Here is a 24,289-nt window from a genome sequence, read left to right on the forward strand (position 1 = left end):
CTTATTGTTTACCTCTAAAATCTACAACATATTGTTCAGTATGATATTCTAAAGATTTTAAGCTTGATCAAATTGGTACAAATTTATTGAGATAGCAAAAGTTCATCCCTCCAAAATATTAAGTCTGTGGGCCAGACAGTTAATGCTGGACTAGAAACATAAGATTATTACAAAAGAACCAACCACTAAGAGCATCTAATTAGAATTTTCCCAAGAGGATTGACATAGCCTCATAACAGTAAAAAACTTGGCTCTGTAATAGGGCTATTGTACCCTCTAGAAAAATTTTTACCCATTAAAAGCCTTTAAAACCTCTGTAACGCAGCTACAACATAATTTTCAATACAAAATTTGACATGCAGAAGAACATATGACCAGATGGTACTGTAAAAAATTTACTGGCATTCATTTGTAATGATCTGTAGAAGTCATATGAATGTATAGTCACCACTTCAAAGTAAATAAGACCAATTCAAATCCATGTTAGGAAAAACTTTTCTATTACAACGTTGAATATTGTGCATGTTTTTTCTGTTTATTGATGTGCCCATGACAGGCATGATGAAATGTACATTAATTTCTTGGTGTTCAGAAATAAAGAAAAACAGACACCCATTTTTAGGAGTAGAGCAACACTACAAATCAGTCATTTAAAAGATAAGTAAGAGAAAATGTTCTCAGGAGCACTGACTGAAAATTTCCAGAGACTGGTAAATCATCAGTGTGCTTGTGTTAACAGCATTTCTTCTTTGAGGGAGCCCAAGGACTCACTGGTGATGACAGCTGATCAGGAGGTGTTTTGTCTCATATGAAAGTCTTCCAGGATGGTGCTTTGGATTTGAGTCTTTTGATTCTGTACTGACTCAGCCCCTGTGTGGTTTTAAATAGGATTCTCTTTCCAGTGGAGCCCTGCCAGTTTTGCCTATTTTGGTACATCACTTCAGCTCATTGTGCCTAAGAGTGAGCCTGCAGACTGAAAGTCACTACTAATGACTTAGAGCATGTGAAGGAGAGACATGGAGAGCTGATCTAGCAGTGCACTGCTAGTGAAAAGGAGAGAACTGGCTTCTTTCATTTTCCCTCAACTCCCAGGAACAAACTCATGATGCTGTTTTTATTGCAGCTTCAGGGATTGTCAGTGGGAGAAAAAAACTAAGCCAGCAGAAACACAAATAACTTTCTACTCTGTACTGAAGTGAAGGAGGGAATGCTTCACATGGCCAGGAATAAGCAGAAGAGTGGTAGAAAGAAACATGCTGGCCCCTTTTGGTAGGACGTTTTGGGTTGGCCTCTGGAGTCACTGAAAGATTACCTTATTTTAGTTTCTTTCATTCTTCTTTTGTCAGCTTTGTGTGCAGTACAGCTAGGCTTACCTTCAGTACATTTCTTCAGACCTCTGAATTGAAGGGGCTCTTTATTGACCTTGAGCTCAAAGAAGTCTGTTAACACACATTTGTTGCTATCATCAGTTTGTTGCTGATGGACATACTGTTGTTACTTTTCCATGAAGCAACTTACCAGAGAATTTTATATTCTGATTTCCTTTAGGCTAAAAATTAATAATAAAAAGAAAATGTTTATGCTGGTAAAAGACCACTTTTAAAATTAAAAATAACATTAACAATTTATCCTGCCTTTTTACTGAAAAAGATGCGCTTTGAAACTTTTCCACTAGTTCTGGTTTTCCCTAAATTATTTTCATTGGTGAGGTGCAGATGTCTTCGATCCTTATGCAAATAAGTGTTTTCAGAAAACCCAGCCGGAATACCCCTCTTTCCACACTTGTAAGGAGGAAGAAGATTCTTTTTTTCATCTGTTGGCATCTTTTACACTGAAATTCTTGTGTTTTGGCAGTTCAGCATTCGCTCTCCACTCCTGCATTGCCTGTGTCTTATACTCTCATGAGGAAAAACTTGGTGAGAAGGCCTAATGTCACAGCTGTGTAAAGATGAGCCCTGGGTATTATCTTTCTTATCCATATCCCTTTTATAAGCTATCAGTTAACTGTATTTGTTTTCTAACAATACCAAAGCATAATTGCTAATTAGCATCAGTGCACTTTCCATTTACAGCTTTGGCATACTAACAATTATATCAAGTTTAATTCTAAGAAATGGATTCAGTGTTAAGTAGTCCACTAGTTCTATTTTTACAGAAGTTCTTCAATCCTTGAAAAATAAAGGTTAGTGCATCAGAATGTTGCTTCACATGTATCCATTCCAGGTATGCAGAATTTTTCTTCCCCATCTATTCTAAAGTCAAATACAGAATTCTTTTTTAACACATGGATACTGATTTCTAGGTCATTGTGGGAGTCACAGCAGTCTTATTTCTATCAATATGTAGCTGCCTCTCGGCAGGAAGCATTTGTTAAAATCAGAGAGGATGCTTCCACAGGATCTCACTCAGTTTTTTCCTATTTTTCCTTCTCTTTTTTTACTTTCCTGCTTCTGTATTCACACAAATACTGTAAGATGGTTGTTCAGATAGTGTCCTTATGCACAGAAACATTGTGAGAACAAGAAATACTATTAATTCCTAAAGACTCATACCTCATATAGTATTAAATTGGAGAATGGAGGAAAAAAGAAGGAATTTAAGTTACAGCAAGGTGTGCCAACAGAACAAGCAAACGTTGGTCAGGAATGATAAGCAGAACTATAAAAACATTTTTGTTATAAAAATAATAATGGAGTGTTGATAAACTCAGTGTGTCTGAGTGTGATTAATAATGTATTCTCTAGGTAGAAAAGGGTACACAAGTCAATCTTACCATAAACTTGCTGTACTTCGGGGATAGGTTCCTCAAATGAAGATTCATATGATTGCTTGTCATTAAAATACCAAGAATGTTTAGGCACCTCCTGAATTTAATACAAAAACATAGTAGAGGTTTGTGTTCTGGTTCTCATTCTCACTCTGATGTGCTGTGTAATCTCTGTTCTATCACTTGCCCTCAATGTTTCTCTGTTCCTTTCACTTATGAAATGGCTATTAATAGTTTTATTTAGTATATCATACCTATGGCAAAGAGATAGCAGTTTGCTGAGGCAAGAATTTGTCTTGTTCTATAAAGCCATACTGTACTGTACTGTTAGGTCACTGTAAATCTGGTAATGAGGAGAAGCATCTATAATGCCTGGAGCCATTTTTATTTTCGTTATTCCTGCTCTAGAGCCTGGAGAATGCTTTGGGAAGGCTCTAAGCAAAGATATGTTACAAATTATGGCTATTATTCATTCTCATTTAACAGTAAACATTTTCTTTGTGGAGATTATATTGTTGTTAAATAATGTTTGACTGTGTTTGATAATCCATTAAGGGAGGTTATGAGAGAGCTGCTCACTTTCCAAATACACCTTTTGATCTCTTGAACTTATTAGTGTGGTTGGTTGCTTTTTTGATTCATAGTACAAGAGATTCCAACATAGAGCCTGCTTAAGGAGAAAGAAGAGATTTAGTGTGTTTCCTAATATTGCTAAATTTTAAATGACTCTTTGTGCTGTCTACACTGGCAAAATGTACTGCAAACAGTGGGTATATTCTCTAGTGTTTGCTTATGAACATCAAATATTTTCCCCATATTTTTGTCCTTGTCAGGACTTTATCTCAAGCTGGCAAAGCTAGCAGCTCTTTCAGAGTTGAAAAAGTTAAAAAACAGATGTAAAAACTTTCAAAGCCTTTTAAGCTAGGAATGATACCAAGTTCCATAAATAATGTTTAAAAATACAACAGAGCTTGTCATGGAGACATTTAAAAGGGAAGCTCATTTGGAACCCTGGTATTCTGTCTGTTGTCCCAGCTCTTCCTTGCATAAATTATGATGATAAAATCTTGTGTCCTTTAGGAAAACTTTCTCCAAAAAAAGTAAACTTTCCTTTTTATTCCATAAAAAACAAAACAAAAATTTTTTCATGGCTTGTGAGTAGAACTACTGGAAAGCTGTAGAATTTTAAGTCCTTAACTGAAGGCCTTGAAAAGTACTGACCATCAGCAAAAGAGAATGAAATTAAAATGTTCTGATTTTTTCTTTTCCCATTTGAATGTACCACAATTAAGACATTATCTACCTGTGCTCAGTCTTAAAATAACAGATTGCTCTATCCAGAATAGCATGTAGGAGAATATCTAAAAGAGAAATGTCAAAACAGCACATGAGGTGGAGAAATTCAAGTGTAGTAACAGATCTATTGGCTGCCTTTTTACTGCGGTGGGGAAGCAGAACATGAGGGAGGAAAACACCTGATTAAAAGCTAAGAATTGGAGACAGGGAAGACTCTTCACAGATTGCACTCTAAAAATTTTACTCTTGGCAATATTCTTTGAAGCTGTCTTTCAAAATTTTAGATATTGCAGGTTTCTGTGTGGCATTTGGTTGTTCCTTCAGAGGAGATAATGTGGAGTACCTGTATGAATTGCAGCAGATAAATCTATATTTATTTTGAAGTAACAAAAATATTTAATAATCACCAGTTGACATCTACATTTATTTATAGTTAGCTCTGTCTATCAATTGTCACTGGAGTTGAAATTGAGAAAAAACAGGGTCTTCTGTATTTCCTCAATAACCTAATGTTATTAACCTAACTCCCAATGTAAAAGTAAAATGTAAAATGATTTGATGTTTGAATGTTAATGCTGATCAAGCATTGAATAGTTTGGATTTTATGGTTCAAAATGGCAGCTTCCCAGTTATCAGCAGGTTTGAAGAGGCCAGCTCCACACATGGCTTATTCTTCTCTTGGATGGTTTCCTACAGAATAGGTATCTTATGCTCCTGTCTGTAAATAGGCTTCTTCATAGCAATCAGAAAAGATCTACTAACCTCTGGTTTCAGTTTTTAAAAGAATGAAAAAGCTTCAACACTTGCATGAATATGGTTTTAAAAAAGTTTAAGGTAGACTATTAATAAGGAGTTCAGAGATTGCAGGTGTGGATGATGCTGGCTCAGTGTGCTACTGCACCCGGTTTGTTTCTGTAATGGGGAACAGACACTTGTGAAACCTTGCATTTTGAAGGATAAAAAGCAAATCTGTACATTGAGAAGAATCAAACTTGAAGAAGCCTGGGGAAAAAATAGAAAAGGGGAAAAAAAAGAAAAGAGCATTTAATGTTTGAGAAGGGCAGGAATATTCAGGCTACCTTGTCAGATATTAGAATGACAGTGCCATGTCTTGGCAACCTTCCCCTTCTCGTGAACCAGCTGGATTACAGCAGCAGTCCATCCAAGGAAGTACCTCTTAGTACAGATATCAAGCTTCTCTGCCAGCTCACATTTCGGTTTGAAAGCAATTAAGAGCAAGGAACTTGATTGCATCCAGCCAGTAATTTTCTTTGGACTCAGAGATAATAAAAGAAACAGAACAAAAAATAGTTCTCTGATGACACAATGTAATTTAAAGCAATTCTTCCAGCCTTTTTCTGTATGAATATTAGGCATATGAGTTTAAAACTCCTTTTTCTCCCTTTTAATATTTTTTTTTTTAAATCTCAAAGCTCCTGTGGCCCCCAAAAGTGATCCTGTTCTGAGTATAGTGCATGTGTTTTTTCTGGAGGTTGTAAAATACAGCTGTAGCATTTATATTGTAATTAAGACTCTGTCGGTGTCTCTATTATGACCTTGCTTCAGCAAATTACTTCAGGCTGAAACTTGATGTAAAGGAGCAAAATTAAGTCTTTGCAATGCATGGGAGATAGTCGGTGTATCTCTGTGTGGCAGTATCACACTCTCCCCTTTTTTCTTTCTCATTGTGTTGAGTATTTTTCTTGTAAATCTCAGAATTAATTTTAAAATTGGCAACAATCTAAAGAAGACCAAATACAGAAACCATTCTACCTTTGTGAATCCTAGAAACAAACAAGCAAACAGTAAACATAAATGCTTAACTGCACCAAGAGGCCAAAGTAAAGGCCAGTTGGAAGGCCCTAAAGATGTTAGGGGTGGAGGAGAGTGATTAGAGAAGAAACTTCCCAATGAAGGCAAAAATTCTTGGTCTGTGTTGCTTTGTTGCTCAGGTTGGACCTGCCAGCAAAATTACTTTTTGATCTAGAAGTCAGTGTGGTCCATCTAGCTTTTCTTTCCCCATCCCTTGATAGCAGGATATAGGAGTGTATAGCTATTTACAGTGCACTTCTACTACTATAACTGGTTACTTTGTTTCAAACTATATCTTTACCACCTGTAGAACAAATGAATGCTTCCTGCCTTTTCATGAAATGGTTCTCTCAAGGGAGAAATGCTTCTTGCCTTTTGCTCCTCCTACAAAATCCAAGAAAACTGTCCCTTCCAGCTGCTTCTGCATGATAAAATGGTAACAGGAAGGTGCTTCAGAGCATAGAGCCTTTTTCAACAGACAGTGCTCATCACTAGATTTCTGGAATCAGTTTAATGCTGCTTTTCAGGTCTCTTCTGACCCAAACCATTCTGTGATGCTCTAATAAAGTTAGGTACCTTGAGTGACTGGCCCTTTGCACCCTTTATGGCAGTTGTTTTGTTTTGTGAAGAGGCTGCATCTTGTAGGGATTGCTTCAGAAAATTACTGGAAACTTAGGGAAGATAACATGAAATCTTTGATTTCCCTTTTGCTTAGAGTTTGTACTTTTTTATATGTTGCCAGAAAGGAAAGGTAATTGAAAAAATAGCTGATAATTCTACTTTTTATGCAATAAATATACTGATAGTTATTTCCCCAATTAAGAGTGTTTCCGTCTGCTTTTTAAGAATTTTTAATGTATGTATTAAAAGCAGATTGTATTTCTGATGTAAAATTGTGGAAATAATTAAAGGTTACTGTCTGGTTTTTTCCTTCCTACTCTGTCAATGCACTGGAGGACATAGGGTCAGTAGAAAACTGATGAGGCCAGCAGGAGATTGGAAGCTAATGTGATGTTATGCTCCTAATATCCTCTTCTTAATCATGTACTTAGGAAAATGAGTTAAGTGCTGGAAAATATTTGCACAAAGGTATATATGTTTTATTTACATTTAACACAGACCAGTTTCCTTATTTATTTACATAGGCTTAAAAGGAACCCTTTCCAATAAAAAAAAATTGATTCATTTGTCACTTAAGGTGAACAAACAGCAGGAGTTTAATACACAATCAGATAACAGATTAGGTTACAAAGCCATTCTTCAATTAGACATGCTTAGGTTTGAATGTGCCCTCTTTCCCCTCCTCCTTGCACCTCTGGTAGATGTGTCCCTACTTGCAGCTTGTTGCAGTTCAGTATTGTGGCTATGATGTTTTACTCCACGAAGAAAAAGCTTCACAGATGAGTTCTGTTAGCTAAAATGTCTAGCCATTGCTTTGTTAGTTACATCTTCATGAAGTAAAGCAGCTGTTAAAATGTTTCCTTTGTTTGTAGACCGAGGGGTGCTCCCATGTCTAAATTATTTACATTACTTACAGCATTATTTTTCTATGCAGTAAAATAAGAGCTTGAATTCTGGTTTGACAGGGAAACAACACTTAAAAACCCTAGTAGTACATAATGCATTCTTACTCCTTTGAGGATCTGGCTTGTCAGCAAAGTGTAATATTTTTGCTTATAGTGACTCAAAAAAAAAAAAAGAAAAGGCCAGAAAGAGCTCACAACCCAATACCCAATCAAAGACTAGAAAAAGGAAGATTTAATTGAATGGAATTTTTAACAAATTCAAATGGTCTCCATGCTGCCCACGGGAAATAATAGCACTATAACAATTTTTCTTTCATAGCTTCTTGTCTTTTTGTGTCCTTCTTTCATTGCTTCATATGTACAACATAAAGCAAACTACCATCTGTGGGAGTGTAGTGGGACTGTCAGCAAAACCTGCTGTCTTCCCACTGTTTTATTTCCTGGCTGACAAAACAGTTTGCACGGTTTTATTTAGTTTCAATTCAAATAAACCATTATAGTTTTCTAAAACTCATTGAGTAGCCAATAGGAAATGAGGAAAACTAATAAAAATAGACAGAGAAGTATGATCATTTGATGTGATTCACAGTTGTCAGGGAAGCTGTATTCATGGCTAACACTTCTCCTTCCTCTGTATTAAAGGCTTTCCTTACAAGGCTTTCTGATGATGTAATAGCTCTTGGATATGAAAATGTTCTCTTTACTGAATGAAAGCTGATTAGCTTGAAATATGGAAGCATACATAAAGGGGGGAAATGCAAATGCCTCAATGTTTATTTTTCAAAAAGGACTCCAATAGCATATGAAGATATTATTGAGGAAACCTGCTACATCTTCATATTAACCTTGAACATTATGGATAAACAAGTGTTTCCTGCCAAGTTATGGTGCTGCTCTGTTACTGCTTGGTATAATATTTAGCCTTGTTTTGGGATGCTTGTTCATGTGGCTCTTACTTTCTACGTGGCAACCAATGCAAAAACAATCTGTCAAGGACTGTCATTGAGGATCAATGCTAAATGTTACTCAGCAGGATGCAGACTGTATCTCTGTGGGTGTCCTTCTACTATGCTTTGATTATGTTTGTTGTAAAGAAAAGCATAGTTGTGCTTACAGCGTTCATATTTCACACCCTCTGTGGAAGACACGTTACAGCCTCTTAATTTGTTCCCATTTCACCATGATGTGTTGTTTAAAAACATATACATCACATTTTCAAAGATTCCTTCAGTGTAATCTGATTATAAAGGGGTTATGTGACAGTTTGTCTCTGCTGCTTGTTGTGTGGCTTAAATCTCTGGGCACAAGCCGACTGAACATCCATACAATTTAGAGTCTGATGGCAGCTGTGGTTCAAAAACGTTGTTTTGGGCCGCATCTAGGGTCATCTGAGGAGGCACTTTGGCATACATCAAGGTAACAGTAGGATTTTATCCTACTTACTGCTTCTTATATCTTCTCTAGATGACAGTACTATGGCTGGGCACGTGGGGGTAGCACTTAATTAAACTGAGTGGTACTTTATTAACTTAGAGCAGGGAGGGAAGGGAAAAGAGGAAGAATTTTTTAGTTTACTGAGTGTGAGTGAGGAGTAGTAAGTCTGTAAGTAGTAAATCTTTGCTGAACATTGATAAATAGATAGGGTTATATATATGGTGAAAGAGAAAACAGATAGTACACCGGGCAGCAAGCTGATCTGTTGCTTTTATAAAAGGATACCGCAAGCAAAATTCCACATTTCAGAGAGCATATCTGTATTTGTGCATGACAAAAACATTTACCCAGGACTTCCCTTTGCATCTCAATGTTTGCTGTCTCTAATACCCTTTCATAACCCTGGTGCTCTGCTGACAACTTCCAGGCATGAAAGAATACATACCAAAAGACCCTACCATGTGGACAGAGCTGACAAGTTCTCTCTAGATGACGATCTGGTAAATCTAGAAGTTCTCAATGAGGTACTGTACCTGTAGCAGCTTCTGCACCTCACATTCTTCCCTATTTCTGCTGTTTGGCATCTCTTAGCAGAATGAGAATATTTCCTTCTTGCAATCTTTTGTCCCTTCAAGACAAAAGAATGCTCTCATGACTGATCTGCTGCCCTCACTTTGTTAATTTATATAGCTGCATAAAAGTAGTAGCAGTGACTACTGTAATGTGGAAAAGCTTAATTATGAATGATGCTAGTTTAAATTATTTTTGTGAGTTTCCTAAAATGCAAAGTTTAGTCATGAAGATGTAGTTTTAAGTGATTTTTTTCTAAAATAATTGATTTATATAGGATAACATATTACCTACTGCTTCTGGCTAAAAAAATGACAAAACTATCCATTTCATATTTCACTGTATCAGCTATTTGCAGAGTATCTCTAAATTTTTGTGTTGATAATCCTTAAATTACATGCCAGCAAGAAAAAAGCATAATACAAAATTGTGCTATTGCCCTGTTTAAACAGTTTTACCACTACTAAAAATTTAATCCTTGAAAAATTATTATCCTTGAAAAATTATTATCCTTGTTTATGGCTAAATGAAAAAAAATTAAATGGACATGTACTATGAAATGCAGCAATAATGTGTTACCACCATTTTCTCTTCAGAAGATTTATTTCTCAGACTGATATAAGAAAATATTCTAATTTCCAATTAGGAATTCCCATTTAACTTAGTTTTATGACATTAGCAAGAATTTTGAAAACATTTTATTTTGTGGGTTTGGCCTTTAAAATATAATTAGAAACACTTACAATAAGTATTTCTTAAACAATGTTCTCAGTATATTTACAAAAATCTTCCTGAGTGGGAAAATACTCTGTAACTATCAAACTTTCTGTAATCTTCTCAGGATACCATTATCCATCAGCTGCAGAAGCGTTATGCTGACTTACAGATTTATACTTATGTTGGAGACATTTTAATAGCCTTGAACCCCTTCCAGAATCTCACCATTTATTCTCCCCAGGTAAGAGAAATTCCATGCTGAAGATGGAAGTTGCTTTACATTTTATATTAACACCACTAGCTAAAATACTTAAGTGATGCTGGAAGATAGGAACACAGACTAGACCTCAGCCTTTTCTTTTTCCAGAACAATGTGGCTAAATTTTTGTTTTGTTTTGTTTGTTAAATTTGGTTTTATTTGATTTTATTCACTTCTTGGAGGTACAAATTCCACATGAGGTACAGAGATTACCCCAGGCACAGCTGTGCCTCTTGCCTAGCATTTAGGGCTTTCTTCTTGGAAACAGAAGATGGTTATATGAACCTCCTCATGCTGAGGTTTTTGCTTGCTGAAGAATTGCTCTGACTGAGGCTTTTTATATGTCCTGTGCCAATAGCTCTGCCTTAAAAGAAGCAAATTAATCAAATGCTGTAAGCATAAAGGCCAGTTTAATTCCCTACATATATGAAGAGAGGTGGAGCTAGAAATAACTTAGTCTCCATGGTTGCCAAAATCAGGGCCAGAATTCAGATCCACTGTAAGTTTCTTTTGTATGAACTGGTTATTTCCTTGATTGAAGGCTTGTGTTTGAAATTCTTTTCCTTGTGATACAGCTCTCTTCATTGTCTTGTGTGGGAAACATCAGTGTGCATTCTACGTGCTGTAATTTGTGTTCTGGAAATTGGGCAGTGCCAAGAATTACCACTTCTGTTCCAGGTGATTCAGTGGAAATTCTGTGGTATAACAGGCAACTCCTTTCTGTTGAACAGATGATAGTCACTGTCTTCTTCTCAGTTCTTAGTTATGTAGCTAAGTTGTGTATTTTGACCGTTGTGTATATTTCTTTGAATTTAGTTCTCCAAGCTTTACCATGGTGTGAAGCGTTCATCAAATCCCCCCCACATATTTGCCTCTGCAGATGCTGCCTACCAAAGCATGGTTACATTCAGCAAGGATCAGGTAAGGATCTGTTCATTTTGGTTTAGGTTTTGTATTAATCATACTGCCATTGTGCTACAGGGCTGCCAATAATGTTCTGTTAAGTTGTATTTTGGGAATTTTTTTCTTTAGGCCTTTTATTCCTAAATCAGCAAAACCAGAGTAGAAATCTGGTCAGATCTGAGAGTTCAGAAGAGGACACAGTGATATGAAAGGGACTGAAAGGTCAAATAAGATGATGGAGGTACCTGACCAATATAGTTTCCTGGACACCTGTGAAATCCTGGCTGTTGATTCCAGCAGCAAAGTATTGCTGCACATTCTGATTCTAGGTCTGTCTTGACTTAGGTATTTCAATAATTTATGCTTATGTTAAATAGAGGGTTCTCAATGCCATAACAGATTAACAGCATTTGAACCTTTTCTGCTGCAAAAAGACACTAAGTCACAGAAAATAGAAACCAGTAGTAAATTTTTTGGTAAAATACATTAAGTATGGTTTGTTATAAATGTAATAAGGACACAAATCCAATTATATAGCAATGATTTTAATGAGAATAAAATACCAGGTTGTAGAAGATTTTACTACAGTCTTAAGATTAAAACTTCATACTCTTTATAATGTGATGTGCTATGTGTACATGAATATTGAAGGCTGATAATTATTTTTGTTTATAAAATCCTCCTGATTTTACCCTGCACATCACACAATAATTAATAGAAAATGTTCTCTTAAAGTCACAAAACCAGAATAAAGTAATAAAAAGCCTGAAATGAGAAAATGCCAAGAAAATACGACAAATAAGAGGGACATTGAAGATGAATAAAACAGGAGTTTTACTGTTATGTGAAAGTACACTGGCCTGGGAGATGGTTAATACTTCTTTAATGACTTACATGTTCTTTGGTGGAGGTATTAAAGAAAACAAGTCCTCATGTTAGGGTAACTTTCTGATTAGGTAGTGTAATCGATTTGGTACCTATTTCCTAGAGCAAAAATAACTGACAGGAAGCAAATAAATGAGTTGCAAATGTCATATTGCATACATTTCATAGAGTTGGTCCTTGTATCTACTGTCAGACACCACAAGGTACCACCAGATAGCTGCTGCAGCTTTCAAACTTTTTCACAAAGCTCATTTCTATATGAAGGGGCATTGAATCAAGTATTTTAGGACCTTGTATCTTTTCCTAGCAAAGAATCTTGTGTATACACAGTATCATGCAAATAGTTTTTGGATGTTTGCATAAAAACCTGTGAATTTATGCAACTGCTCAGTGTTAGCATTTTAATTATATGTCAGTTGATAATGTGCCTTAAGTAGAATTGTATTTTTACTAGTGGTCTGTAGAATACACGGGGGAAAAAGGGTAAATAATAAATGCTGTTAGAATTCAGACTTTCCATGGTCTGCATTCGTCAGTGTTGAGGTGGGAACTGGTTTTCAACTTCCATTTTGCCCATGAAGCATAACAGCAGAGAGAAGGAAAGTGATTTAGACCATCCTAGGTATGCTGGGTGTTAAGGACAGCTGACACACGAAAAAGGTGGATATGTCCTCCCAGAATCACCCAGTGAAGAGCTGCACATCTTTCTGAAATGTTTAGGTGCTAGTTTGCTGTTCTGGCTTGAATATCAGCATCACCTACAGAATAGCCTCTCTACACAGGACCTGTTATTTAAGATTATTTTTCAGAAGAAGCTTTTGGTCAGTGTGTCAAAAACAGCTGTACCCTGTGATTCATGTTAATTCACGTGAAGTCAGTGTAATGAGCTCAGACATTGTCACTTGTTTATGTGTTCTAGCCCTTCAAAATTCAGTCACTGCTTCACACATGCACCTTGGGATCAGGCATTGCAAGATGCATTTTAGTAATCTAGGGAATAAAATGCTACACTGAGCCTTTGCTGATCTCTCCTTTCAGAAGGGAGTTGGCCCTTAAAGTATTGCATAGTTTTGGTACTAAACGTGAAATAACAGGTAGGACTAGTAATAGCAGAAAGCAACCATATGGTGAACTATGCACTTAAATATTTTGTTTTTTGTGTTCAGTGCATTATCATCAGTGGGGAAAGTGGTGCTGGAAAGACAGAAAGTGCCCATCTGATCGTCCAACATTTGACCTTCTTGGGAAAGGTATTTCCTAGCCAATTATGTAAAATTATGAAGAAATCCTCCCAACCCTACTCCAATGTTCACTTTATTTCATCTTTAATACTTAAAGCTGTTCATGTCAATTGTCACACGTGATTTAGGGACATAGTAATCATGCATGTGAGAATATTGAATTAAGATGCAAGAGTGTGACTCACACTAAGTCAGTCAATAGTTTTTTAAAGAGAAGGTGCCAGATTCTGACTGTTCAGTACCTGTAGGTATGTACAGTGTTTATCACATATAACATTATTTATACAGTAAAGAATGAAAAATATTATTGCGGCTCTAAACTTAGAAGCTCTTCCACATTTAAATGTTATGAGCGATGCTATTAACACAAAATAATTGGAAAATTAACCATGTCAGCTTAACCCTAAGTAGGCATCACTGTGCTTTTGGTACTCTTAACTAATTATAAAACAAGTCAAAGGTGGAACAATTGCACAGAAAGAAGAATCTCCATTTTGCTACCTGTGGGAGATTTTATCAGTTTGTTGGACCTCTTATTGTATAAATAGAAAGGTTAGCACAGTATCTAATTCCATACAAGCATGAGAAAAGGATTCTTTGCTTTTGGAGCAAGAATTGGATTGGAGGTAAGCATTATATTCTGTTAATTATCCTTCTGATTTGTATCCCTTTTGTCAAGGCCAATAACCGTGCTTTGCGTGAGAAAATTCTCCAGGTGAATCCTCTGGTTGAAGCATTTGGAAATGCCTGCACTGCCATCAATGACAACTCAAGTCGCTTTGGAAAATATCTAGAAATGATGTTTACACCTACAGGAGCTGTAATGGGGGCAAAGATTTCTGAATATCTACTTGAAAAATCAAGGGTCATAAAACAGGCTGTGTAGGTATATTAATTGTCTGTCCTATAGCATTTATATAGTGTTTGAATTGATTTAATTCTCAAAAATTCTGTGGTTTAGATACTTCTCTGTCTTCTGCTAAAATAAAAATCCTATGTACCAGTGCTATGACTACAAGAGTAGTCCTGTTCTTTTGGAGTTGAAGCCAGAGTCACTTAATTCTTTGGGGTAATGTTGTGTTCGCTGGGTTTTCTGTGTTTCACAGCTGCTAATCCTACACTATTAAAACAAGGGGGAGATTTGCTACCTTGCTTCAGTGAGCTCATTATAAGAACTACTTTTACATTTGTTGTACAAGATGCCACAAGAATAAAGACAGGTGCTTTAAAGGGATACTTTTTTTCCAGGGGAGAAAAAAACTTCCATATATTTTATTATATTTATGCTGGCCTTTATCATCAGAAGAAACTTTCTGAATATAGACTTCCTGATAAAAAGCCCCCTAGGTAAGTATTGCTCACTTGTTTTAACTGCTCATTGTAATTAGCTATTGATCAGCACTTGCTTTCAGTATGATGCCTTCAAATCTCTCTTAATCCTTCTCCATTCCTTAAGGATCTTTTTTAATCCTCCCAAGGTGGGAGGAAGCTGGACACTAAGGCATTAAATTATTTGCATTTGTTTGAGAAGTTGAACTATTAAAACAGAAGGAGGAAGAACCAAGCTCATTATGTAGATATTTGTCATACTTTCAGATGCAGACAACCCTCCTTATGATTTCTTACTGTAATGCTTCAGGTTCAGGAAGAACCCAGAATATGCTTTGGAGGTTTTTAATTGATGTTTGTACTTTGAGTGCATCTGGCCTGTACTGCGTGAGGGGATGTGTGTGAAATGTTGCTAACATTATTAGACATTAACAAAGAATAATGCAGATGTTAATGCAACAGAAACAAAAACTTATGAATTAGCGTCAAACTATATAATTGAAAGTTATTCAGATAAATGTTGTTTCCGGTTACTGAGGTACTTGCATTTAAGTCACTGGAGCTTGTATTGACATATGTGGTAGTGTGATTCCTTCTTTCCCCCACTCTGTTTAGATACATTGATAATGAAACTGGAAGAGTAATGCATGATATTGTTACTAAAGATTCCTATGGAAGACAATTTGAAGCAATTCAGCATTGTTTTAGAATTATAGGATTTACTGATGAGGTAAGAGATTCAGATGCTAAACCATTATTGACTTTATTAAGGAAAACCACCTCTAGTGCTGCCCTTTAGTTTTGTGGGTGTACAAAGTTTTGTGAGCCAAAAAATCTCTGTTATGATAGAAGTGAACTGTGAAAGCATAACTCCCCACTCAGAAGGCAAGACCAGCCTAAGGCCCCAGTTAGTACTCAGGCAATTCTGTAGTGCTGTTTCTTGTGTAAATAGAAGCTTACTTGAACTTGTAGAACTTGGTCTCAGAGAAAGCTTTAATATCCATTCCTGTATCCATTATGTTTTTCTTTCATAGCCTAAATATGATGTGTGTGTCTAACTGAATTCCTTAAAAGTGCTTCTTGTCATCTTTTACAGGAAGTGTACTCAGTGTACAGAATACTGACTGGCATCTTAAATACTGGAAATATTGAGTTTGCTGCTATTTCTTCACAGCACCAAACAGATAAAAGTGAGGTTCCTAACCCAGAAGCCTTAGATAATGGTATATATCTTTCAACATTGTCAGTTCTGTATATGCAATTTGACTCTATTTGTGCTAGTCTCTAGCTCATGGTAGCAGTTGGTCAATGCTGGTGGTTTCCAGCGCATAATCACAATTGTGTGTCTTTTTCCACTGTCTTTTAGCTGCTGCACTACTAAGCATTGGGTCAGAAGAACTTCAAGAAGCCCTAACCTCCCACTGCGTTGTAACACGGGGCGAGACTATAATCCGGACGAACACGGTGGACAAAGCGGCGGACGTGCGGGATGCCATGTCCAAAGCGCTTTATGGCCGGCTCTTCAGCTGGATCGTAAATCGCATTAATACGCTGCTTCAGCCAGATAAAAATATATGGCAAGTTACACATCGCTGAATCCTGTGTACTTACTGGGCATTTGTCGGATGGCTTCATCCATTTGTATATTTGTGATTTTGCAGAAAAAGTGCTGTGTTTATTTTGGCTAAGGCTTCAAAATGGCTTTCATGCTGTGATACTGAATCCTGTTTCCAGGACATTAAGCCCATCATTTTCAAAGAGCTGAATAGAATTTAGCTACTGAAGTCAGTGGAAGTTGGGTGGTTAAAGTGCTGTCCAGTTTTTTTGAAAGATGCTTCCTATGTAGTGAACATGAAAATCATACAAAAGGCTGATAAATAATTGAAGTACACTGAAAAAAAATCAGTATACAGTCCCCCTGCTTTTGTAAGCAAGCAATAAATGCAGATTTCAGATTATTACTGTGCTGCTGCTTGAGATGTGATTATTTTTAAATTTTTTACAATTACAGAAACATTATATTGCATCCTTATGATTTCATTGCCAGGCACTGATCTGGCTGGTTTGATATTTGAAGAAGCTGTAGAGATTTTAGAAACAAGGAACCTCTCAGCAAATGTGAAAATGCCTCTGATCTGAGATCTCTACTTGCTTCTTCACTATGTCATATAGTCATGTTCTCATCCATTTCATGCAGTTCTGGTAGTGACTAAATGTACTTGAGTTAGCACATGGGCTCTTAACAGTCCAGCTTGTAGCAGCAGCAGATTTGGTAATTACCTTTCTCAGTGAGTGTAGCAAAAACATACCATTAAACCTTGACACCTTTTCTCCGCCTGGAGGAGCAGACAGTAGATTTTATTTGGGATCTGCCTACTGAAACCCCTTATTTCAATATGGCTGCTAAGTGTCTGTTACTCTGTACCTATGATTTTCCAGTCTTCTTCGTGGAAATCTGCAAGTGGAAAGAAGCAAATGGAAAACAGAAGTTTTAGCAATGCTGAACAAATGCATAAGGATTCTTAGGTTCAGACACACTTTTCCTCCTTTATTTTTGCAGCAGAGTGAATCAGTTATACAAACTTAGCAAATTTATCTTTTAACTTGGTGTTGCCCATAATGAATTTTGTTTGTATCTTCACGTGCAGCAATGCTGAAAGTGGGATGAATGTTGGCATACTAGACATATTTGGATTTGAGAACTTCGCAAGAAATTCTTTTGAACAGCTGTGCATAAATATTGCTAATGAACAGATCCAGTTTTACTTCAATCAACATATTTTTGCACTGGAGCAGGTAAATTCAACTCTGTTGAGGTCTAGTTGAATTCACCATCCTATACCATAATCGTATTCAGGACTACTTTATAAATGAGTATGTGATTTAAATGTGAGATAATGACATCATTCTGTTGAAGCTTTGTAAATAATGTTGCTGAGGCCTACAGAGCATTGCTGTGCATCGTAAATACTCTAATGATGAGGTTGCTTTTACTGTTTCAGTATTAAAACTGTGCTGGTGACTTTTGTAGATGGAATATCAGAGTGAGGGAATTGATGCCACTACAGTGGAGTATGAGGACAACCGTCCACTTCTAGATATGTTCCTTCAGAAACCCATGGGTCTCCTGTCTCTGCTAGATGAAGAAAGTCGATTTCCTCAGGCAACAGACCTAACTTTAGTTGGTATGTGCAAGTAAAACTCTGGGAAAGATCTGGGAAATGACAAATGCATGATAAGTGCAATGTCATTCAATTCAATTCAAGTTTTCCTACCCTAGTTGTCCTGAGGCTGTGTAATTTCATTTGATGTTCTAAGTATATTGTTCATTGCGCTTCATCATTTTTCTCTTACATGTTTTCTATGCTTTTCAAATTGGAAAAGTTGCTTAAGTATCAGGTGGCAAGGACTTACTGTTTTTTCAGTCTTACAAGGAAATATCCTGTGTCTTGTCCATGTATGTAGCATTAGTGTTGAAAATAACATTTAGACTTCCCAGGCTCCTAGGCCCATGTTTATCCAATTAGAAAATACTGCTTCACTCCAGATTACCTCATAGTAAATAGGAAGTGTGTGTTATTTCTGGTGTGTCATCTGGCTGAGTATTTCCTTGTCTTCATACATGTTTTACATATATTTTTACAAATTTTAATACCAACTTTAAATACGCAGCACATTCCATGTTTAAAGCTGTTGTGTTGCATATATTTACTAGAGCTGCATTTCCCCCTGAGTTATGAAACAGAGTTCCATTTCCTTCAGTGGAATGTGCTGCAGAGACCCAAACTGTTAGAGAAAAACAACAGTTTCCAGTTAAATTGCGCAACACATGTACAAGATTTTTCACTACTGCTAGGCTGAGGTGAAACTGGAATTCAGGTCACAGACAGAATGAATACTATGGTTTCCTTCTACTCCTTGTCTTGGTTTGAAACACCAGTGTCTGCCAAGGAAGGTGGGAACCTCCTTTGGAATGGAAAACATGACTTCTTTCTCTCTGAATTATTATTATTATAACTTTGAAATTAAGAGGCTTTCAGGCAAAGCTATGGGAAAATGAATAAAAGGTCTTTGTTAAAATATATACACATGTAGATATGTATAACGAGACAGACAGCCAGCAACTCTGGCGGCAGCGGCAGCGAACCCCAGCAGAGCCCCGGGGCCGCCTCCTCTGGGCTGCGGGCACCTCCCTTCGCTGCAGTTCCGCTCACGGCCGGCAGGGGCGCTGCTGGCTCCGGCCCGGCGGGGCGGGTGCGGTGATTCCCGTGAGCTCGGCCGCATCTCCCTCAGGGGGTGATGGCGGCGGGCTGGATGGTGATATACGCTGCCGTGCCGGCGGGCTGGAACCCCAGAGGCAGGCACGCTCCAAGGTGGACCTCCAACACTCCTCCTTTGAGTGCTAAAGTTGTCTGCCTCCCTTTTGGCTTGTATAAATCAGTTAATATTGAATACTGAACTTCTACTTCCAGAGGTACTTTCCCTTGTCCAGTGCTGCTCGGCCTTCCTGCTGATCTGTACGTGGCACAGCAGGATCCCTCAAGCAGACAGCAGAGTGGGATATTGTGCCATGTCCAGGTGTGCCAGACAATCATTAATTCCACGACTCCATCCCAGCCTCCAGAAATTCCAAACTTAGTAATTTTTGCTTTAAATACAAGCTCAATTAAGTGGTAATAGAAAGAAAAACCTAACAAAAAGTTAATGGGTTCTAACATAGAAAAAATATGATAATGTTTTTGGTCATATTTTCTGACATACACAGCATGAGAGAGAATTTTATCAATTGATTCTGGTCTCAGGTCTCAAGTTGCTTGTTCAGGTAAATTAGTATAAAAGCAAGTTTCACAGTGTAAACACCAGTTCTTACTAAAATGTGTTCCTTTGGATCCTGCTTCTTTCTAGGGATATTTCCTTGGCTCAGCAGGCAGGAATTGCTACCTGGCCCTCAGTGCTGGACAGACAGCACTAATTTCATTGCAAAATATTAAAGAGCCTACAAAATATCACAGGGCACAAAAGACATTTTTCTTAGAAACCTGTGCTCCTTCTTCTGTCAGCTCTTTAGGGGTAATCACAGGAAACAGAAAGTCTCCTTAGAAGGGATTTTATAGAGAAGCTTCTAGCTTCTTTTTTTCTCTTGTAGGCCAAGGCTACATGAAATCCAATTCCAGACTGAGCACATAAACATACCCTTAAAACCTGATGCACAAAGCTAAGTGATTGCAGAAAGGAAGATAGAGAAAATACAAATAGTAGATATATAAGTGACTGTGATATATGCACAGTTTTGAGTGTATGTATGTATAAGAAATAAACTCACCCCAAACCCTGTATATACATAAGGAAATTCATTGCAAAATATGAGAAATCATCACGTCTTCTCATTGGGTCTTCTTGCTTAGTATTTTTCCATGTACAAAGGCATCCACAAACAGTGATTTTTAAAGGCAGCCTTACCGGGCTAGTTGAAAATGAACTGTTCTATTCAGATGTGACAGCTTGGTATTTCTGAGCAATCTGATAATATGTGTTTATAGCAGTTCTGACTTCTTGAGCAGCAATTTAGCAAGTTAATTAGGATGAAGATTGTAGTTAATCACTCTGTCACTTAAATCAACATCTTTTCTCAATGTCTAGATAAGTTTGAAGATAACTTACGATGCAAATACTTCTGGAGACCAAAAGGAGTGGAACTGTCATTTGGAATTCAGCACTATGCTGGAAAGGTAAGGTCATGTGATTTTTATTTTGTTCAGATAATCGTGGTATGGTCATCACTTGTTTTTATCCACAGTTTCTGCTTTATGGGTTTTTTCCCTCATTTTAATGGAAAAAAAGATAATGTTTATATAAACATACACTCTACAGTGAAACTTTTATGTGTAGCAGTCCATTTTGGAGCCTATCCTTAGGGCTCTTACACAGATTCTGTAGACAGTAAGCATCTTTTTTCTGCAAGAGACTTGACCTCAGAAATGCCAGTACTACAGTCATTTCAAAGGAGGGACTCTGTGGAGCCAGGGCAGGCTGTGTGCTTGGTAACAGCATGTGAATGCCACAGTACTTCTGTGTGAGAGTGTCTTGCAGAGTGTCATGCAAAGTACATGCATGAAAAGCAATGTAAACCAGTGTCTGTAACAGAACTTAAGACCCTATAGAGTGCATTGGAAAGACTGGGACTTGCAAGTAGAGGTGTTTTCTTAACCTTGTATCTTTTTTTCTCGGAGGTTCTTATTCACGTATTATTTTACATGGGGAGTAACAGTCCAGTTTTCACCATAACATGAGCTTTGCTTGCAGTTTCAGGCCCAAATATTTGTTCATAGACAAAATCAAAATACCCATGTTTTATATAGTTATCGATTAGGTCTCATCTCTGGATCATTATAAGACTCCAAAATTTTAAGATGTATTCTAGTAACTTTGGTCTGGCTTTCTGTCTTGTTAAGAATAACTATTAAAATTCACACAGTTTTAGTTAATTCTTTGTACCCACATGGCCAAATAATAAAATACAATAAAATAATAAAAACAATACTGGCCAGTTTTCTATTGCCAGAGAGCATTAAATTTCTGTGTAAATTAATGGACTTCAGGGAAATTGGGCTGAAGAGGAGTATTGCAAGTGATAATAAAACAGCTCTAAAAAAATCATTGCAATTAAACAAAATGAAAAACTAACTGATTCTTATATCAATACAAATATCCAGCCATTAATTTCTAATCAAAACGGTTAAAATAATTGAAATAGAGGAATGTTTTGTTGTCCTAATATGGTTTTCAGTGCCATGAGAACCTGATTTAATGTACTAACACTGTGTCCAGCTTATTACTGTTCCTCCAGCAGGTCTACTTATAGACCACAGGTTTGGTGCAGAAACCAATAGAAAGTGACCACCTGAGAACCATTTCTTACATCACAAGTAAATGATCAGCTGAAGCTTTAATGAAATATCTCTGTTGTGTTGCCTCATGCATAGAATCATTTGACATGGCCAAGCATAGCATAACAGGATTTAAGCCATTTAACCCAATTTGCTATGCAATGGCATTCTATGAATATAGATACTCTGTATAGCCAGTTTGCATTCTGAACACACTGCTATGGTTCACTTTCAAGACCTCTGAGGGTGTTTCATTTGCTTGTCAGACCAAGCTAGCTGGTTTGCTTGGTGATCCTGACCATTCACATTTTAAAAAACCAGTAGGTTTTGGGTAACGCTTTTCATCAAAATTTCTGATTCTGTTTTCCCACACTAGGTATTATATGATGCCTCTGCATTCCTTGAGAAGAACAGAGACACTCTTCCTGCTGACATAGTGGTGGTGTTGCGAACTTCAGAGAACAAACTTCTTCAGCAACTTTTTTCTAGCCCATTAACAAAAACGGGTATGTTCTGCATAGCTTTGCTGACATTGTAGCTTCTTCAGCTACCTGTTCCTCTCAAACTCTTATTTGATTCTGGACAATCTTTTTTCAATTATTTTATCATATCTCCTTTCCAGAGTGTTTGTTCTCTGATTTCAAGATTTAATTTTCTTTCATGAATCTCGTGCAGCAAGATTCTTCCCTGACTCCAGAGAAAGGGAGATTATCAGATGTGTAGGGCAAGAGGTCATTCTCAGAGCATGATAAAAATATGGGAGTTTCTAGTTCTTAGTCCTTTACTAAGATCAGTACCCAGATGGTAGATTCTTGCGTACCGTGTCTTACAGTTCATAAATCATGTGATGTAGATCAAGGTGTTTTGGAGGTAATACCCATCTATTTAGAAGCACTGATGTAATACAGTTTCTTACAAATTATAAAAGCCATATACTAATAGGCTAGAAGTAATTCCGTTGATTTAAAGCTTGTTGACTTTGACTTGCATGAAAGTGCCAGATCTGTAGCTAAATAAAACAGCAAGATGAAGTTTGATTACTCCATGGATAGGTGCCAGAATGCCAGTACCATATGCAAATGATAGTTCTGCAGTATCCATGCAAACAAGCCAGCAAATGAATACTTCTCTTAATACTTTTAAAGCATCTTTTTCATAATGGGTGAGAAAAGCATGTAATACTAAATTTAATACAATGGAAAAGTATGTAATACTAAATTTAATACAATAGATTGCAAAACTATTGTGAGCTAACATATGGAGATGAGGTTGAATGTTTAGGTAGAAATACTTGGTCGATGCATTAGATAGTGCTGGGTAGGCTTACTGTACATTGGCTGTAGGTGCAATCCTAGGCCTGTGCAGCAGTTCTTTGCCTTGAATTTCTTGACTGCCAGTAACCCAGTTGTAGCATCTGGTGATGCATATAACCTCTCTTGACATTTCTGTGTAGAAAAAGAAATCTGGAGAAAAAAAATATTTTGAGCTTTTTTTGCACATGTAAAATTGATATCATCATATCTGTTTATATACTGCAGAGGATAGGTTCCTGTTACAGGGTAATTTTTCCTGTAATTGAAAGGCTTTCAACTACCCCACCTTAAATTACACTTTCAGAGGTCCCTGAGAAGTGAGGATCCAGTGAGGAATCTGCTTCTCCTTTCAGCTACAATGAGTTTAGATGGAAAGGAATATAGTTTGTGATGGAGGATTGGTTTTGCCCAAGTGGGGAACAAAGGCTCTTTCTGTCAATTACTACTCTACATTTGAGTCTGTGTTGAATTGATGAAAGAGATTCTGACCAAGCAAAGCAAGAAAGAAAGCTCATATATGGTCAAATGTGCCTCCACACCCCTCTTTACAAGCTGTTTTATACCTTGGAGCTATTTTCAGAATGAAACTAATTAGGTGCTTTGTTCCAGTTATCAGTCCAAATTATTGCAAATATACTTTTTATTTTATTGCTATTTTAAAATCAGAATGCTGATGTCTTCATGCAAATTCATCTTTTTCTGGCCTTATAGAGTTATTATCAGTAGCTGCAGCACTCAACTTGAGTATTTTGGCTGAGATGCATAGAAGGTTCAGTGAGAGATACTTCTCATTGCAGTTAATGTCAAGTTACCATGCTGGTGTATTTTACCTACTTTTTAATTGAATGCTTTCTCTCTCCATTTACCTTTCTGTGAAGAGCACACAGCAAGTTAAGTGTTTTCTGTATTTGTCAAGCTGGTACAGGACATCCTGATAAAAAAAAATTATTGTGCATATGCTTCTATGCATGGTGTTATAAGAATAGCTTAAAGCTCTTATGTAATTTTTATTTTTTTAAAAACCATTGTGATTTTACTCTTTTTTTCCAGCTGTCTGATGTAATTGACATTCACATCTTGCGTTGGGGCCTCTGTGTTCTAAAATCAGATTGTTGCCAGGTTTAGTTTTGGCAGCTTGCAAGATAAATGAAAAGTTTGGCTGAGAACAGAAGGCATTGCTGGCAATTCTACTTCATCTGCTCAGTGAAGAAAGATAATGCTATTCTTTTAACTTTCTACAAAGATGCTTTTGTAAACAAAAGAATAGTGAGTGTGTATGTATCCCATTGTACTCTGTCCCTGTCTCTTAGCCCTCTTCCCTCCACTCAACATGTGCTTCATTCCTAAAGA

The 24,289-nt window shown here is 36.9% G+C and overlaps 1 protein-coding gene across 1 annotated transcript in view; it reads left to right on the forward strand.

The window, feature by feature from the left end:
• Positions 1 to 24,289, forward strand: part of MYO3B (myosin IIIB) — a 170,196-nt gene that overhangs the window by 57,131 nt on the left and 88,776 nt on the right. Inside the window, exons 10-22 of the mRNA XM_059852361.1 lie at positions 9,263 to 9,359; positions 10,247 to 10,363; positions 11,198 to 11,302; positions 13,336 to 13,419; positions 14,090 to 14,292; positions 14,659 to 14,757; positions 15,355 to 15,469; positions 15,836 to 15,962; positions 16,106 to 16,316; positions 17,388 to 17,535; positions 17,771 to 17,924; positions 20,380 to 20,468; positions 22,003 to 22,132. Of these exons, the coding sequence (XP_059708344.1) occupies positions 9,263 to 9,359; positions 10,247 to 10,363; positions 11,198 to 11,302; positions 13,336 to 13,419; positions 14,090 to 14,292; positions 14,659 to 14,757; positions 15,355 to 15,469; positions 15,836 to 15,962; positions 16,106 to 16,316; positions 17,388 to 17,535; positions 17,771 to 17,924; positions 20,380 to 20,468; positions 22,003 to 22,132 (1,679 nt within the window). The remainder of the gene's footprint in view (positions 1 to 9,262; positions 9,360 to 10,246; positions 10,364 to 11,197; positions 11,303 to 13,335; positions 13,420 to 14,089; positions 14,293 to 14,658; positions 14,758 to 15,354; positions 15,470 to 15,835; positions 15,963 to 16,105; positions 16,317 to 17,387; positions 17,536 to 17,770; positions 17,925 to 20,379; positions 20,469 to 22,002; positions 22,133 to 24,289) is intronic.

The sequence above is a fragment of the Haemorhous mexicanus genome, chromosome 8 (genome assembly GCF_027477595.1).
Source record: "Haemorhous mexicanus isolate bHaeMex1 chromosome 8, bHaeMex1.pri, whole genome shotgun sequence".
Lineage (NCBI taxonomy): Eukaryota > Metazoa > Chordata > Aves > Passeriformes > Fringillidae > Haemorhous > Haemorhous mexicanus.